The 17,967-nt window shown below is 44.6% G+C and overlaps 1 protein-coding gene across 1 annotated transcript in view; it reads left to right on the forward strand.

Annotated features, from left to right (window-relative positions):
- The first annotated feature begins 1,616 nt into the window (after positions 1-1,616).
- Positions 1,617-17,967, forward strand: part of LOC121586601 (E3 ubiquitin-protein ligase TRIM71-like) — a 41,787-nt gene continuing 25,436 nt past the window's right edge. The window contains exon 1 of the mRNA XM_041903427.2: positions 1,617-3,630. Within this exon, the coding sequence (XP_041759361.2) occupies positions 2,869-3,630 (762 nt within the window). The 5' untranslated portion in view covers positions 1,617-2,868. The remainder of the gene's footprint in view (positions 3,631-17,967) is intronic.

Here is a 17,967-nt window from a genome sequence, read left to right on the forward strand (position 1 = left end):
GTACTGGAGCACCAAGTCTAGGTCCAAAAGGCTTCTTAACAGCTTCTACCCCCAAGCCATAAGACTCCTGAACAGCTAATCATGGCTACCCAGACTATTTGCATTGCCCCCCCCCCACCCCACCCCAATCCCCTCTTTTACGTTGTTGCTACTCTGTTTATTATTTATGCATAGTCATTTTAACTCTACCCACATGTACATATTACCTCAATTACCTCAACTAACCGGTGCCCCCGCACATTGACTCTGTACTGGTACCCCCTGTATATAGCCTCCCTACTGTTATTTTATTTTACTGCTGCTCTTTAATAATTTTTTATTATAATTTTTTTACTTCCCTATTTTTTACTTAACTCTTTTTTTTCTTAAAACTGCATTGTTGGTTAAGGCCTTGTAAGTAAGCATTTCACTGAAAGGTCTACACCTGTTGTATTTGGCGCATGTGGCATATACATTTGATTTGATTTGATGTATGGGAGAGTGAATTACACTCTGACTCCAACATACAGTACCTAATACTGTATATACTGCACCTACACACAGTATATTATCTTCTTAAACAAGGCATGTCAGACATGGAGGTTATCTGGAACACATCTGCTGCATACACGCCGATCATATACCTGTACGTGTCATGCGTGTAGTTAGTGTGTTGCTGCCAACTGTGCCAAAGCCTCCTGTTGGTTATTTGTGTCAAGGTTACTTTCTAGGATGTCATGTCAGACATAACACACATACACACACACACTTCACATATATGCATGCTTCACACACACACTCACACAAGCGTGCACACACACACATATACACACACACTACACACACACACAGGGACGGACTGGGACCAGAAATTGGTGCTGGCATTTATATCATACCAGCCCATTTATTGAGGCCCCCACACCGGACAATTGTTTTTCCTTGAAGCCCCCATTATTAGCCAAATAGTGATCATTTTGCGGAAAACACCCAATTTAGACAGGCCCACTGGGCTGAGAATGGACCAGCCCATCTGGCATTTGCCAGAATTGCCCTATGGCCAGTCCGTCCCTGACACATGCACACATGTGCCCACACACACACAGGGAGATTTAGGGAATATCAAATAAGTAAATCTACAGGGGATTCAAGTCTCCCCATGGACCCCATCGATCAGTGACTTTAGCATAAATGTGTACAAAAAGACAGGTGCTTCTAATGGAACAAAGATAAACTGTTATTACAACAGGCTAGGCTACAACACATTCATTCATCTAAATTATTTTACAAGAGGCCCTCCAAACTGGGAGTCGGGGAATAAATAACATTATAAATCACCTGTCTGGAAAATGTATGCACTCACTAACTGTAAGTCGCTCTGGATAAGAGCGTCTGCTAAATGACTAAAATGGAAAATGGAAATGGAAACTTGTATTTATTTTTTGAAATTTGAATTTGCCTGAGCATATGGCACACACCTCCATCACAAGGGCCTGAGCCTCCCTAGCCCCTCGCCCCCATGCAAGCAAAAAGCCAAGCCCCTGCCCGTTTCCCCTCCTCTCTCTTCCACTCCCCTCCCCTCCTCCCAGCCAGGACGGAAGTGTGTCCATTCCTCCCAGTAGGATTAAAGCGGTTGGAGGATCAGTCAGCAACACGCGCCCATAAACAGGACGGGACGAGCGCGCGGCCAGCAATAGGACCGCACCGTGTTGTGTATGTGTCTGTGTTTATATTTCAGAGCGCGTTCACCAGAACGGAAAATAGAACTACAGACAGACCGATTGGGCCTACAGAATCGTTATAAAACGGCATTTCCATAGCACCTTCTGAGTTCCTTAAGGCTTATGCGATTTGAGTGACTCGGAGGCTCGTGCCTTTTCTCCTCCAAGGTTCCAGAGAGGCGCGTGGAAAAGCCCTGTGCATTCCTCCTCGCGAAGGGAGGGAGGGAGAGAGAAAGAAGGGGGATACGCATACGTAAATACATACGTGCCTGGAGCTGGTTTCGACTGTGGGACTGTGCGTAAAGAAGTGGGGGTTTAAAAAAGGAGACGGTTGGGGTTATTTTGTCGCCAAACGGACCTATAGAGCGGCAATGAGATCGAGTCGCTGGTGAGCCAATGCTTTGATGAATAATTTACGGTCTTGTCGGTGGAGAGAGAGCGAACCACAACCACCGCCTTCTGCCAGCCTCTGACGCCGTCGGAGAGGGCCCCGATGGATGACTAGAGAGAGCCAACAACACTGACTCTGAAACGGGACGAAAGATTTGGACATTGAGTGGTGTGATGCTGTGTCGGTTGGAGAGGAGAAAAGGAGCTTTGGGCACTTTGCGGAGGATCCTGTACACATTCTGTTTTCGGATTATTCTATAAACCCGCCATGCCGCGACATCTAAAACAATAACAACAACAAACGAATAAATAAACATAAACCAGTCAACTCTAAAGGTGGCTCTTTTGGACATGCCCTCATGAAAATAACCCATCCCCCCAGAAAAAGAGAATAGATTTAGGCCTATGTAAAGTTGGCCATAATTGTAGTGAGTAGCCTATAATGATTATTCTAAAGCCATATCCAAGTAAAGAGATTTAATCATTGTGAACTGAAATGAATATTGCTAATTTGATTTGAAGAGAATCTTATGAAAGGGCTGCCTTTATTTGCATATCTGGCGTCAGTTGAGGGTAATTTTTTTGAGATAACACCTATAGGCCTATCCTATGTATGTGTATTTTGACTGTAAAAAACAACATATCTACCTCAAGAACCTCAGCCTGTTTTCCACAGAAGAGAACACAAGGGGAGAAACAAACATATGTATCCCAAATGAATACCTCAGTAATACCTCAGTGGATGTTCTTATAAAGTGTAGCCTTGTTTAAAACCCCTCAGATGGCTTCATTCTCAGACTCCGACCTGCAAACCTGTCCTCTCTGCAAGGAGCTCTGCGGCTCCTCCTCCACTCCTATTTCCTCCAACTCCTCCACCTCATCCTCCTCCTCTCATTCCTCCTTGTCGTCCTCCTCCTCCCGGCGCCTCCATGTTCTCCCCTGCCTCCACGCTTTCTGCAGGCAGTGTCTGGAGGGCCAGCGCAGCCCTGGGGACCCTCTCAAACTCTGCTGCCCCACCTGCAATCAGAAGGTCTCCATCTCCGAAGCCGGAGTGGACTCCCTCCCTTCCTCCAACTTCCTCTTCAGTAACCTTCTGGACGTGGTGGTGAGCTCCGAGGAGCAACTCCAACTCGGCCAGAATACGAACGGCCACCACCGGGGGGTCGGCGGGGGCTCCATACCCGGGTTCCACCACCCCCACGGCGGGCTCCTCCGCCCACACCGCCTGGGAGAGCCCCAATGCAGCTCCTGTGACGAGGGGAACCCGGCCAGCTCCCACTGCCTGGACTGCCAGGAGTACCTGTGTGATAACTGCGTCCGCGCCCACCAGAGGGTCCGGCTGACCAAGGACCACTTCATCGAGAGGCTGGCTGAGAGCCTGCACCAGCACCAAGCGGATCGAGGCAAGGCCAGCCCCATCGGAGGAGGTGGAGAAGGAGGGGGAGGTGTGGGCGTCTCCCTGGCCCAGTCCTTTCACTACAACTTCTCACTGCTACCTTTGTTCCAGGACAGGATGAGCTTCTGTCAGAACCACGACAACGAGGTAGGGACACACACTTGCACACACATACACACACACATTCAAATGATAATGAGGTCTGGGCCTAGAGTATATGGCACAGGAGGTAGTGCCTTCACTCTGTGGATCCACAGGGTTTCTGGGTTGAGCACTGCTTCACTACGCTGTTCTCCCTAAATCACTACGCTGCAGCTATAGGCTTAGTCCTTACAGCTGGTCTTCATATGGCCATAGGTGTGGACTTTAGACCCTCTCACATTAGCACTCTGTGCACACACACACACACTCACACACACACAGCCATGTCAAAAACAAACACCAACATAAACTGTTTAAAGCCCAGCAGTTCTGTCTGTAATGCCAGCTAGTTGAGTGATACCAGGCAGCCTTACCCCTGACCCCCTGGTACCACAGTGTAATAGCATTATCTGTGTAGTAACCACACACACACACACACCACACAAACACAGTGTAATAGCATTATCTGTGTAGTAACCACACACACACACACACACCACACAAACACAGTGTAATAGTATTACAGTAAGTGTGTCGTAGCCAGGGCCTTACGGAGGGCCATATGGCCTGGAGTTCAAAGACGAGCTCAGTGGCTTTTCACCTACTTCCCTGGAGACACAGGCAGGCATGTGCACTGTACACACCAGCCAGAGGGAGAGGCATCTCAATCCACATATGTTTCGCTGACAGCATAGAACCCATAGGCAGAGGGAAGAGAAGACTAGTGGCTCGGCGAGGGAGTAGAGAGGGCGACCAATAAAAACATTTAAAAAAAACATGCAACTGGAACTTGGTTACTGTGATATCTGTAGTGGTCAAGGAGAGACATTCCACAAGAGCAACATTACTTAAAAGCAAGTCTTCGTTGTCCTCACTCATTATTATAGGTATTGTTTACCAGATGGCTTCTGTTGGAGGGAGTGACTCACACACACACATACATCATATACACACACATCATACATACACATAACATTGCCAGTAAGGGCTCTGTTTTCCAGTAATGACTCACTCAATGGTGTGTTTGAACTGTGATGTCTCTGCCTCTAGTCCTCCAGCTGATGATTAGTTCTAGTGTTCATCTTCCTATCTCACCCCTCCTCTCACCCTGCCTCACCCCTCCTCTCACCCTACCTCACCCCTCATCTCACCCTGCCTTACCCTACCTCTCCTCTCACCCTATCTGACCCCTCCTCTCACCCTGCCTCACCCCTCCTCTCACCCTGCCTCACCCCTCATCTCACCCTGCCTTACCCTACCTCTCCTCTCACCCTACCTCACCCCTCCTCTCACCCTACCTCACCCCTCATCTCACCCTGCCTTACCCTACCTCTCCTCTCACCCTATCTGACCCCTCCTCTCACCCTGCCTCACCTCTCCTCTCACCCTATCTGACCCCTCCTGTCACCCTGCCTCACCCCTCCTCTCACCCTACATCACCCCTCATCTCACCCTGCCTTACCCTACCTCTCCTCTCACCCTATCTGACCCCTCCTCTCACCCTGCCTCACCTCTCCTCTCACCCTATCTGACCCCTCCTGTCACCCTGCCTCACCCCTCCTCTCACCCTACCTCACCCCTCCTCTCCCTGAGGGCAGATACACACACAGTGACCCAGTTCTCCAACCTTTGCCCTACACACTGGGGTCTGTACGCAGATGAGGAAGATCAGTACAAAGAGGAAACGTTCCCCTTTGATCTATAGAGACTCTGGACCACCATCAACCGCACTGACCAGATGGCTTCACACACACTGCCCCCTTTCCATGCACATACATTCGCAAACACTATATGCACAAGTAAAAATGCACACAAACACACACACACACTCACTATATGCACACACACACACACACTAGACACAGACAAACTAGACACACTCACACACACACGACACACTGGAGTTGGAGGCAGGGGTTGGGGGTAGAGTTGAGTAGTGTAAAGTGTTGGTTGGTTGGTATTCAAGTGGGGATGGTCTCTTCTTTTACAGGCCAATGTGGAATGTGAGTTGTTTGGAAATGGACAGCTATGTGTCTAGTGTGTGTGTGGTGTGTGTGTGTGTGAGCGTGCACTCACACACCACACACGTGTAACCGACTCCCCTCTTGGAAGTCTTGGATCGGAGAGTGGGGAATGTTTGGGGGGTGGGGCAGAAAATCTAGTGTCGGGAATGCTGTTTGTCCAGAATACACACACACACACACCAGTACGCATGAGAGTGAAGCCACCTACTACTCCTCCTGTAAGTTGCTCTGGATAAGAGTGTCTGCTAAATGACTTATACTAAACAAAAATATAAACCCAACATGCAACAATTTCAACGATAGTTACAGTTCAATTGAAATAAATTCATTAGTGTCTAATCTATGGATTTCACATGACTGGGCAGGGGCACAGCCATGGGTGGGCCTGGGAGGGCATAGGCCCACCCACTGGGGAGCCAGGCCCAGCCAATCAGAATGAGTTTTTCCCCACAAAAGGGCTTTATTACAGACAGAAATACTCCTCAGTTTCATCAGCTGTCCGGGTGGCTGGTTTCAGACGATCCCGCAGGTGAAGAAGCCGGATGTGAATGGCCTGGGCTGGCGTGGTTACACATGGTCTGCGGTTGTGAGGCCGGTTGGACGTACTGCCAAATTCTCTAAAACGATGTTGGAGGCAGCTTATGGTAAAGAAATTAACATTCAATTATCTGGCAACAGCTCTGGTGGACATTCATTCAGCATGCCAATTGCACGCTCCCTCAAAACATGAGAGGTCTGTGGCATTGTGTTGTGTGACCAAACTGCACATTTTAGAGTCCCCAGCGCAAGGCGCACCAGTGTAATGATCATGCTGTTTAGTCAGCTTCTTGATATGTCACACCTGTCAGGTGGATGGATTATCTTGGCAAAGGAGATATGCTCACTAACAGGGATATAAACAAATTTGTGCACAAACTTTGAGAGAAATACGCTTTTTTTTTTTGTGCGTCATGAAACATGGAACCAACACTTTGCGTTTATATTTTTGTTCAGTGTAAATATAAATGTAAAATGTAACATCTCGCGAGAGAAAGGGAGAGTTTGAATTCCACAGACTAGGTCTCACTAACTCTACCTGTTTGAAAACTTTGTCAAAATGTTAGTGAACAAATATGCATACGAATGATTTTAATCATATTCCTCACAACTGATCAATGACTCCATACTCTATAGCCCTCAAACTCAACTCTGGACCTCGAAGCCAGTTCCACTGCGTTTTGTCATTGTTCCCCTCTAATCATGAACTGATTTAGACCTGGAACACCAGGTGGGTGCAATTAATTATCAGGTAGAACAGAAAACCAGCAGGCGTCGGACCTCATAGGGTAAAGGTTGAATACCCCTGCTCTATAGTGATATCTATTGAACAGAAAGTCATTGTGATGTCATTGTGTTCCTTGCTGGTCTGAATATTTGCCATGGCTAGAGTTTCTCTCCTATTTCTATGTGTGTAATATGATTTCATGCTTTTAATTCACCACTAAGACACAAATTCCAATATAAATGAAACTTCTGCAGCTTGGGAATGGGTAATATTATGTTTTAAAAATAGGGCTCACTACTAGTCCAAATAATGATTTCAGTTGGTCAGATTGATTTATGGATTCATTGCAGGATAAAGGGTTTGCCGTTAGAATGTTGTTGTGCTTTATAGTTAGTCGTCATGGTGGCCAGCTTGTCTGTGGTCAACATCTTTTCCGTTATATGATAACTACTTGGTTGGGTAAGATGGAGTAGCCCACACACTGAGGGGATTAGATTAATGCCCCGGGTGAACCGGGTTAGCTTTGATTGCATTGGTTTTGGAACCGGGCGGAATCCCGGCCGTGAGCCAGTTACCCCGTTTTGGCTGACAAAATAAAAGTGACCACAATAGGTGAAGCAGTAATGCAGGAGTAATGAGTAGGATTCTGGGTTTTCACATGCTTTATCTGCCTTCCCAATACAAACTAGTTTGAAAATTCAAACATATGTTTTATATCAAATGTTTCTTAATGACGCATGCCTTGTTGACATCATGACCGAGCGGCGCAGATTACTGCTTGATTTGAGAAGGGCGCTCTCCTCCCTCACCGCTTTTGCCCATTCACATCACCGGCCATAGCCCGGTGCACCGCGTTTCAGCTTTATCAAACTCCCTTACTGATAAGCGTGTGTGTGCGTATCTGTCAGATCCCTGTCATCTCTTCTTCTCATGGGCTCTGTCATGCTGTGTAAGCAATGTTGATGGAAAATTGGATGTGTACACACACACACACAGCTCTGTCCAAAGGAGGAGCTATGCTATTGAAATGTCGTCATTATTTTCACCCCCAGCACACACACTTCCCATCTCTGGGTCTTTTTTTAGCTGAGGGTCAGAGGTAAGGGGTGAAGGGTCACTGGGTTAGGCTGGGGGAGGGACAGACACACACACACACACACAAAATCTGCACTATACGGATGAGGCCAAAGATTTTAACTAATCGGTTTCATGCCCTCTCCCCCTACCCCCTCTGTCCCATGGGAGGTAGGTTTTACACATGGGCCTATTGTTTTAATGAAGAGGAGTGTCTTTGCATTGTAGCTCAGTGTAACACCCATTTCCACATCAACACACAAGTCACTCTCATTGTTACTCTTTCTTCACACACCTCCCCCAACCTCTCTCCATTTCCTTGTCTACTGGCTGATCAGTATGTTCCGCTACTACTACTACTGGTTGTTAGGCTAAAACCAGTTCTAGAGAAGAAAAAAAAACACTTACACACACACACACATTTTGCATAACACCCGCTATAACATCTGCTAAACTGTACGCAACAAATACAATTTGATTTGATACACACACACCATTGTGTTGATGGTGCCCAGCAGGATTGGATTGCAGCTATCTGGCCTCCCACAGAGTCTATTTCTTTGTCGCACTGAAATTATTCCCCAAGAGAACGACTGGCTTTAGGTTCCTACTGCCAGAACACGATCAGAGAGAACACATCAGAAAGGAGAGCTTTATCTGACAAACACTCACACACACACACACACACACACACAGTCAGTTTGTGAGGCCTTAGGAGGAAACTCAACCCAAAGCTGAGACCGATACAAGAGCAAAGGAATTCCCGTAACTCGATTTGGGCCTCCTCAAGCTCTCTCACACACACACACACACACACACACACACACACACACACACACACACACACACACACACACACACACACACACACACACACTTATATATAAAAACACACAAATACACATCTGGGATTTCCCCAGCTCTCTGCAGTTCTGTGTTTCTCATCAGCAGTATGTTGAAGACAATGGTGATTATTCCTTCATATGAAGGTGATGGAGGGGCTGTTGACTGTCAATACACCTCATTGAATATACCTTTCTGTCTGGCCTGGGTGTGTTTGTGGAGGGCAGGCATGGAAGTTTCAGAGTTTCTCCTTCTTTGTGTATCTTCCATCTGTGGGCATTTATCCTCTGAAGATGTGTGTGTGTGTGTGTTTCTGAGCGGCCAGCAGAGTTAGATTATGTGAAGTCGGAATTCCAGGGTCTTAATTCACAACATGTGCTTCACAATTAGAGAACTGCCCCAATGTGTGCTTGCTCGTGCGTGTGTGAGTGAGCGTATCTGTGTGTGTCCCTTTGTTGCGTTCCCCTCTGACAACACAACTTATTTTCTGTCTTAGAGAGCTTCTTTCTTCTTAGTCTACTCTCTTCTTCTTTTGTCATCATTTCTTTAACCTGGTGATCTCATCGGGATTAAAAACATTGTCAGTAGTTGTTTGTGTCGTTGGTGTGTACACACACTGTCATTAATATGAAGCTTATTTATATCGACGGCATATTTTTCTGTGTGCGTCTCTTGCGTGCATATGTGTGTACTATGATACTCTTTGCACACCGAGGCATGCACTGACTTGGAAGTGTCAGCTTCCTTGTGTAAGCAGGACACTTCCATGTACGGGTCACTCTCTTTAGGCAGACACGCTGGCATGTGTGTTGTGCCTATGATGTGTGTCTGTATGTATGTGTGTGCATGTATGTATGTGTGTTTATGTGTGTGTGTGTGTGTCAGGTCTCATTGTGTCACTGTGATGGAGGATATCTGCCTGACCCTTGACCTTACAGACACAGCTCCTACACACACATGTCAGACAAGTAAAACAAAATACCTACCAGCTGCTTCAGTACTCTTTCACACACCCAACTTTGCTCCGGCAACTGAGTTAGGAAGGACGCCTGTATCTTTGTAGCGACTGGGTGTATTGATAAGCCATCCAACTGAGTTAGGAAGGACGGCTGTATCTTAATAACGTCACCATGCTCAAATGGATATTCAATGTCATGTATTTTTTTACCCATCTACCAATAGGTGCCCTTCTTTGCGAGGCATTTGAAAACCTCCCTGGCCTTTGTGGTTGAATCTGTGTTTGAAATTCACTGCTCGACTGGGGGACCTTATAGATAATTGTATGTGTGAGGTACAGAGATGAGGTAGTCATTCAAAAATCATGGTAAACACTATTGGTAACACTTTACAATAAGGTTCCATTTATAAAGGGGTTATAATTACATTATTAACTGTTATTTAATCATTTGTAAATGCATTATAAACTCAAGACATTTCATCTTTTCATTTTGTATTAATTTGCAAACAATTCTAAAAACGTTGACTTTATGGGATATTGTGTGTAGATCAGTAATACAAAATATCAATTTCATCCATTTTAAATTCAGGAATAAATTTAGAAAATGCTGTAATGTAACAAAATATGGAAAAGTGAAGGGGTGTGAATAATTTCTGAAGGCACTGTATCTGAAGGCACACCTATATACAATAAAAGCAACATACATTTAGAATCAAGCCATGAATAAATAAATGAAGGTGTTAGAATGGTGTGTGTGTGTGCACGTGTGTGTGCACCGCCACACCAGAGGCAGGTACAGTGCATTCAGAAAGTATTCAGACCCCTTGACTTTTTCCACATTTTGTTACGTTACAGCCTTATTCTAAAATTGAGGACATTCAGAGACTTGTCCCGAAGCCACACCTGTGTTGTCTTGGCTATGTGCTTAGGGTCATTGTCCTGTTGGAATGTGAACCTTCGCCCCAGTCTGAGGTCCTGAGCGCTCTTCAAGGATCTCTCTGTACTTGACTGTATCCTGACTAGTCTCCCAGTCCCTGCCGCTGAAAAACATCCTCACAGCATGACACTGCCACCACCATGCTTCACCTTTCGGGATGGTGCCAGGTTTCCTCCAGATGTGACACCTGTCATTCAGGCCAAAGAGTTCAATCTTGGTTTCATCAGACCAGATAATCTTGTTTCTCATGGTCTGAGAGTCTTTAGCTGCCTTTTGGTAAACTCCAAGCGGGCTGTCATGTGCCTTTTACTGAGGAGTGGCCACTCTACCATAAAGGCCTGATTGGTGGAGGGCTGCGGAGATGGTTGTCCTTCGGGAAGTTTCTCCCATCTCCACAGAGGAACTCTGGCTCTGTCAGAGTGACCATCGGGTTCTTGGTCACCTCCCTGACCAAGGCCTTTCTCCCCCAATTGCTCAGTTTGGCCGGGTGGCCAGCTCTAGGAAGAGTCTTGGGGGTTCCAAACTTCTTCCATTTAAGAATGATGGAGGCCACTGTGTTCTTGGGGACCTTCAATGCTGCAGACATTTTTTGCTACCCTTCCCCAGATCTGTGCCTTGACACAATCCTGTCTCTGAGCTTTACGTACAATTCCTTCGACCTCATGGCTTGGTTTTTGCTCTGACATGCACTGTCAACTGTGGGACCTTATATAGACAGGTGTGTGCCTTTCCAAATCATGTCCATTCAATTGAATTTACCACAGGCAGACTCCAATCAAGTTGTAGAAACATCTCAAGGATGACCAATGGGAACAGGATGCACCTGTGCTGAATTTCGAGTCTCATAGCAAAGGGTCTGAATACTTATGTAAATAAGGTATTTCAGTTTTTTATTTTTAATACATTTGCAAACATTTCTAAAAAACAGTTTTTGCTTTTTCATTATGGGGTATTGTGTGTAGATTGATGAGGATTTTTATTTATTTAATCCATTTTAGAATAAGGCTGTAACATAACAAATGTGGAAAAAGTCAAGGGGTCTGAATACTTTCCGAATGCACTGTAAGTTAGTCAGACTCCCTCTCTCTATACCCTCATCCTTTCCTCGCTCTCCTCCCTCTATTCCTCACTCCCCTTTTCCCTGCATGCCTCCTACAATCCATATCTGGAGGCATATGAGGAACTGTACCTTGTAACTAATGTGAGATCTGTCCAGTCCTGTACAGTTATCATCATACCTTTCTGTCCATCTTTGTTATTGTTGACCCTGCTGGGCTGAGGCATGCTAACAAAGAAACAAGTCCTTACAGCTTGTGGCAGAGTACACGTTTGCGTTGGAGTGTGCGTGCATGTCTGTGTATGAGACAGAGAGGGAGGAATGGAAAGAAACTCTATCCAAATCCAATTTTACAGCCCTCTAACCAATTGTACTATTATGTGTGTTTTTTCGCGTTATTTGTCATTTATTCTGTACATAATGTTTCTGCCATCGTCTCTTATAACCAAAAAGAGCTTCTGGATATCAGGACAGCGATTATTCACCTCGTATTGGACAAAGATTTTTTCTTCAACGAGGCGACCGCGAAGGATATCCTACAGACACCCGACAAGGCCCAAATTCCCGTAATTCGCAGGAGAAAGAGACTGAGATATCGTGGACGTAGGTCGGGGTGCCTCGTAAGGATCCGACGGCGAGCGAGTAAACTGCCTCTTCCATCAATCCTATTAGCCAATCTTCAATCATTGGAAAATAAATTAGATGACCTACGATTACGCTTATCCTACCAACAGGACATAAAAAACTGTAATATCTTATATTTCACCGAGTCGTGGCTGAACGACGACATGGACAACATACAGCTAGCGGGCTATACACTACATCAGTAGGATAGGTCTGTGTATATTTGAAATAACAGCTGGTGCACAAAATCAAATACTAAGGAAGTCTCGAGGTTTTGCTCGCCTGAGGTAGAGTACCTTATGATGAGCTGTAGACCACACTATTTACCAAGAGAGTTTTCATCTATATTTTTCATAGCTGTCTATTTACCACCACAAACCAATGCTGGCATTAAGATTGCACTCAATGAGCTGTATAAGGCCATAACTAAACAGGAAAACGCTCATCCAGAGGCAGCGCTCCTAGTGGCCGGGGACTTTAATGCAGGGAAACTTAAATCCGTTCTACCTAATTTCTACAAGCATGTTAAATGTGCAACCAGAGGGAAAAAAACTCTAGACCACCTTTACTCCACACACAGAGACGCATACAAAGCTCTCCCTCGCCCTCAATTAGGCAAATCTGACCATAACTCTATCCTCCTGATACCTGATTATAAGCAAAAACTAAAGCAGGAAGCACCAGTGACTCGGTTAATAAAAAAGTGGTCAGATGACGCAGATGCTAAGCTACAGGACTGTTTTGCTAGCACAGACTGGAACATGTTCCGGGATTCTTCAGATAGCATTGAGGAGTACACCACATCAGTCACTGGCTTCATCAATAAGTGCATCGATGACGTCTTCCCCACAGTGACCGTACGTACATACCCCAACCAGACGTACATACCCCAACCAACTTTTAAGCAGGTCAACATTCACAAGTCCTCAGGCACGACTCCAACACCATCATTTAAGTTTGCCGACGACACAACAGTGGTAGGCCTGATCACCGACAACGATGAAACAGCCTGTAGGGAGGAGGTCAGAGACCTGGCCGTGTGGTGCCAGGATAACAACCTCTCCCTCAACGTGACCAAGACAAAGGAGATGATTGTGGACTACAGGGAAAAAAAAGAGGACTGAGCACGCCCCCATTCTCATCAACGGGGCTGTAGTGGAACAGGTTGAGAGCTTGAAGTTCCTTGGTGTCCACATCACCAACGAACTATAATGGTCCAAACACACCAAGACAGTCGTGAAGAGGGCACGACAAAGCCTATTCCCCCTCAGGAGACTGAAAAGATTTGGCATGGGTCCTCAGATCCTCAAAAAGTTCTACAGCTGCACCATCGAGAGCATCCTGACTGGTTGCATCACTGCCTGGTATGGAAACTGCTCGGCCTCCGACCGCAAGACACTACAGAGGTTAGTGCGTACGGGCCAGTACATCACTGGGGCCAAGCTTCCTGCCATCCAGGACCTCTATACCAGGCGGTGTCAGAGGAAGGCCCTCAAAATTGTCAAAGACTCCAGCCACCCTAGTCATAGGCTGTTCTCTCTGCTACCGCACGGCAAGCGGTACCAGAGCGCCAAGTCTAGGTCCAAAAGGTTTCTCAACAGCTTCTACCCCCAAGCCATAAAACTCCTGAACAGCTAATCACGGCTACCCGGACTATTTGCAACCCCACCCCATCTTTTTACGCTGCTGCTACTCTGTTAATTATTTACGCATAGTCACTTTACCTCTACCCACATGTACATATTACCTCAACTACCTCAATTAGCCGGTGACCCCGCACATTGACTCTGCACAGGTACCCCCCTGTATATCGCCTCCCTACTGTTATTTTAGTTTACTTCTGCTCTTTTTTTCTCAACACTTTTTTGTTGTTGTTGTTTTATTTTTACTTTTTTATTAAGAAATACATGCATTGTTGGTTAAGGGCTGTAAGTAAGCACGGTAATGTCTACACCTGTTGTATTCGGTGCATGTGGCAAATAAAATTTGATTTGATTTGAATTGAACTTGTGAACTCTGTATTCAGAGAAATACTCTATGTAAAATATTCTTAGCCCTTGTGGACAAATAGTAGTATTCAGAGCTCGTCTTATATGATGTGTCCTCCCGTCAGTTACAGTCACTGGTCCACTTGTTTCACAAGTTCTCTGTTTTCAATCAGGGTATAGATATAGCTGTGGTATCTGGGGCTACCTATGATGAAAATTACAGGCCTCTCTCATCTTTTTAAGTGGGAGAACTTGCACAATTGGTGGCTGACTAAATACTTTTTTCCCCACTGTACACTACCAGTCAAAAGTTTTGACACACCTACTCATTCAAGAGTTTTTCTTTATTTTTACTATTTTTTACATTGTAGAATAATAGTGAAGACATCAAAACTATGAAATAACACGTGGAATCATGTAGTAACAAAAAAATTGTTAAACAAATATTTGAGATTCTTCAAATAGCCACCCTTGATGACGGCTTTGCACACGCTTGGCATTCTCTTAACCAGCTTCATGAGGTAGTCACCTGGAATGCATTTCAATTAACAGGTGTGCCTTAAAAGTTAATTTGTGGAATTTCTTTCCGTCTTAATGCGTTTGAGCCACTCAGTTGTGTTGTGACAAACACAAGATACAGAAGATAGCCCTATTTGGTAAAAGATCAAGTCCATATTATGGCAAGAACAGCTCATATAAGCAAAGAGAAACGACAGTCCATCATTATTTTAAGACATGAAGGTCAGTCAATATGGAACATTTCAAGAACTTTGAAAGTTACTTCAAGTGCAGTCACAAAAACCATCAAGTGCTATGATGAACCTGGCTCTCATGAGGACTGCCACAGGAAAGGAAGACCCAGAGTTACCTCTGCTGCAGAGGATATGTTCATTAGAGTTACCAGCCTCAGAAATTGCAGCCCAAATAAATGCTTCACAGAGTTCAAGTCACAGACATATCTCAACATCAACTGTTCAGAGGGGACTGTGTGAATCAGGCCTTCATGGTCGAATTGCTGCAAAGAAACCACTACTATAGGACACCAATAAGAAGGTCGGTTAAGACATCTACTTTGTGCATGACACAAGTAATTTTTCCAACAATTGTTTACAGACAGATTATTTCACTTATAATTCACTGTATCACAATTCCAGTGGGTCAGAAGTTTATATACACTAAGTTGACAGTGCCTTTAAACAGCTTGGAAAATTCCAGAAAATGATGTCATGGCTTTAGAAGCTTCTGATAGGCTAATTGACATAATTTGAGTCAATTGGAGGTGTACCTGTGGATGTATTTCAAGGCCTACCTTCAAACTCAGTGCCTCTTTGCTTGACATCATGGGAAAATCAAAAGACATCAGCTAAGACCTCAGAAAAAAAATTGTAGACCTCCACAAGTCTGGTTCATCCTTGGGAGCAATTTTCAAACGCCTGAAGATATCACGTTCATCTGTACAAACAATAGTACGCAAGTATAAACACCATGGGACCACGCAGCCATCATACCACTCAGGAATGAGACGCGTTCTGTCTCCTAGAGATTAACGTACTTTGGTGCGAAAAGTGCAAATCAATCCCAGAACAACAGCAAAGGACCTTGTGAAGATGCTGGAGGAAACAGGTACAAAAGTATCTATATCCACAGTAAATCGAGTCCTATATCGACATAACCTGAAAGGCCGCTCAGCAAGGAAGAAGCCACTGCTCCAAAACCGCCCTAAAAAACCAGACTACGGTTTGCAACTGCACATGGGGACAAAGATCGTACTTTTTGAGAAATGTCCTCTGGTCTGATGAAACAAAAGTAGAACTGTTTGGCCATAATGACCATTGTTATGTTTGGAGGAAAAAGGGGGTGCTTGCAAGCCGAAGAACACCATCCCAACCGTGAAGCACGGGGGTGGCAGCATCATGCTGTGGGGGTGGTTTGCTGCAGGAGGGACTGGTGCACTTCACAAAATAGATGGCATCATGAGGAAGGAAAATTATGTGGAAATCTTTAAGCAACATCTCAAGACATCAGTCAGGAAGTTAAAGCTTGGTCGCATATGGGTCTCCAAATGGACAATGACCCCAAGCATACTTCCAAAGTTGTGGCAAAATGGCTTAAGGACAACAAAGTCAAGGTATTGGAGTGGCCATCACAAAGCCCTGACCTCAATCCTATAGGCAATTTGTGGGCAGAACTGAAAAAGCGTGTGCGAGCAAGGAGGCCTACAAACCTGACTCAGTTACAGCAGCTCTGTCAGGAGGAATGGGCCAAAATTCACCCAACTTATTGTGGGAAGCTTGTGGAAGGCCACCCAAAACGTTTGACTCAAGTTAAACAATTTAAAGGCAATGCTACCAAATACTAATTGAGTGTATGTAAACTTCTGACCCACTGGGAATGTGATGAAAGAAATAAAAGCTGATTCTCTCTACTATTATTCTGACATTTCACATTCTTAAAATAAAGTGGTGATCCTAACTGACCTAAGACAGGGAATTCTTACTAGGATTAAATGTCAGGAATTGTGAAAAAAACTGAGTTTAAATGTGTTTGGCTAAGGTGTATGTAAACTTCCGACTTCAACTGTATATGTCATATCTTTCAAACTGTGCTCTTTCACAAAAGTTCTCAACCTATAACCTATATACTTATTATGGACACAGTATGTTTTTCATTAGTTATTTTGTTGTTGTTAGTTGTTATTAGTTGTTATTAGTCCCAACCTTCAGCTCCATTCAACCCCTCCCATCTATCTCTTAACACCATCCATATTGGATTTCTATTTGCCATATATTTTTCAACTGTACTGTGATGTTTCACAAAAGTTCTGAACCCTTCTGTTCTCATTGTTTCTACAGATTGTAAATTGAAAATAATAGTTTTTGCTAAAAGTATTATTATATTATTGATCGATTGACTAATACGTTTCAGATCACCCAGTAGTGCTATCTGCAGGGTTAGCTCCAGGTAAATATTGCAATCCTTCAGCCATTCCTGGACCTGTGACCCAAAACAAGCTACAAATGGACAGTACCAAAACAAATGATCTAATGATTCTGTCTCTTCGCAGCAAAATCTGCAGAGCTGGGAAGATTGTATTCCCCATATAAATAACATTCTATTGGTAGCAAGAATTTTGTACAATAATTTAAATTGAAAAATTCTAAGTTTTGAATCCGGCGTCGTTTTGCGTATCAGTTCATAAACAATTTGCCATGGAATCGGTACGTCAAAATCTATTTTGCAATCTATATGGGATGGCTGTCAATCCTTTGGTTTTTAAATGAAACTGGTATACTTTTTTATTTATCACTTTCTTGCAGGTACACCCCTTTTATGGGGGGTGGGGGGTGTTGTTAAACCATGGGGGCTGTTTTGCATTTCAAATTAGGGAGGTGTTAAACAATAGAAGTATAAATGAATTGACCTGCTAAAAAGCAGAGAACCATTCACACAGACCCAATGCCTGTATTTTGGTTACAGGGTCTGTGAAAATGCAGGAATCATGACTAGGTCTTTAGTGGGGTTTTAAATTACCCTGTTTTTTTTGTTTTTTTTACCACATACCTCTTTCAGATAT

Source organism: Coregonus clupeaformis, chromosome 17, assembly GCF_020615455.1.
Source record: "Coregonus clupeaformis isolate EN_2021a chromosome 17, ASM2061545v1, whole genome shotgun sequence".
NCBI lineage: Eukaryota > Metazoa > Chordata > Actinopteri > Salmoniformes > Salmonidae > Coregonus > Coregonus clupeaformis.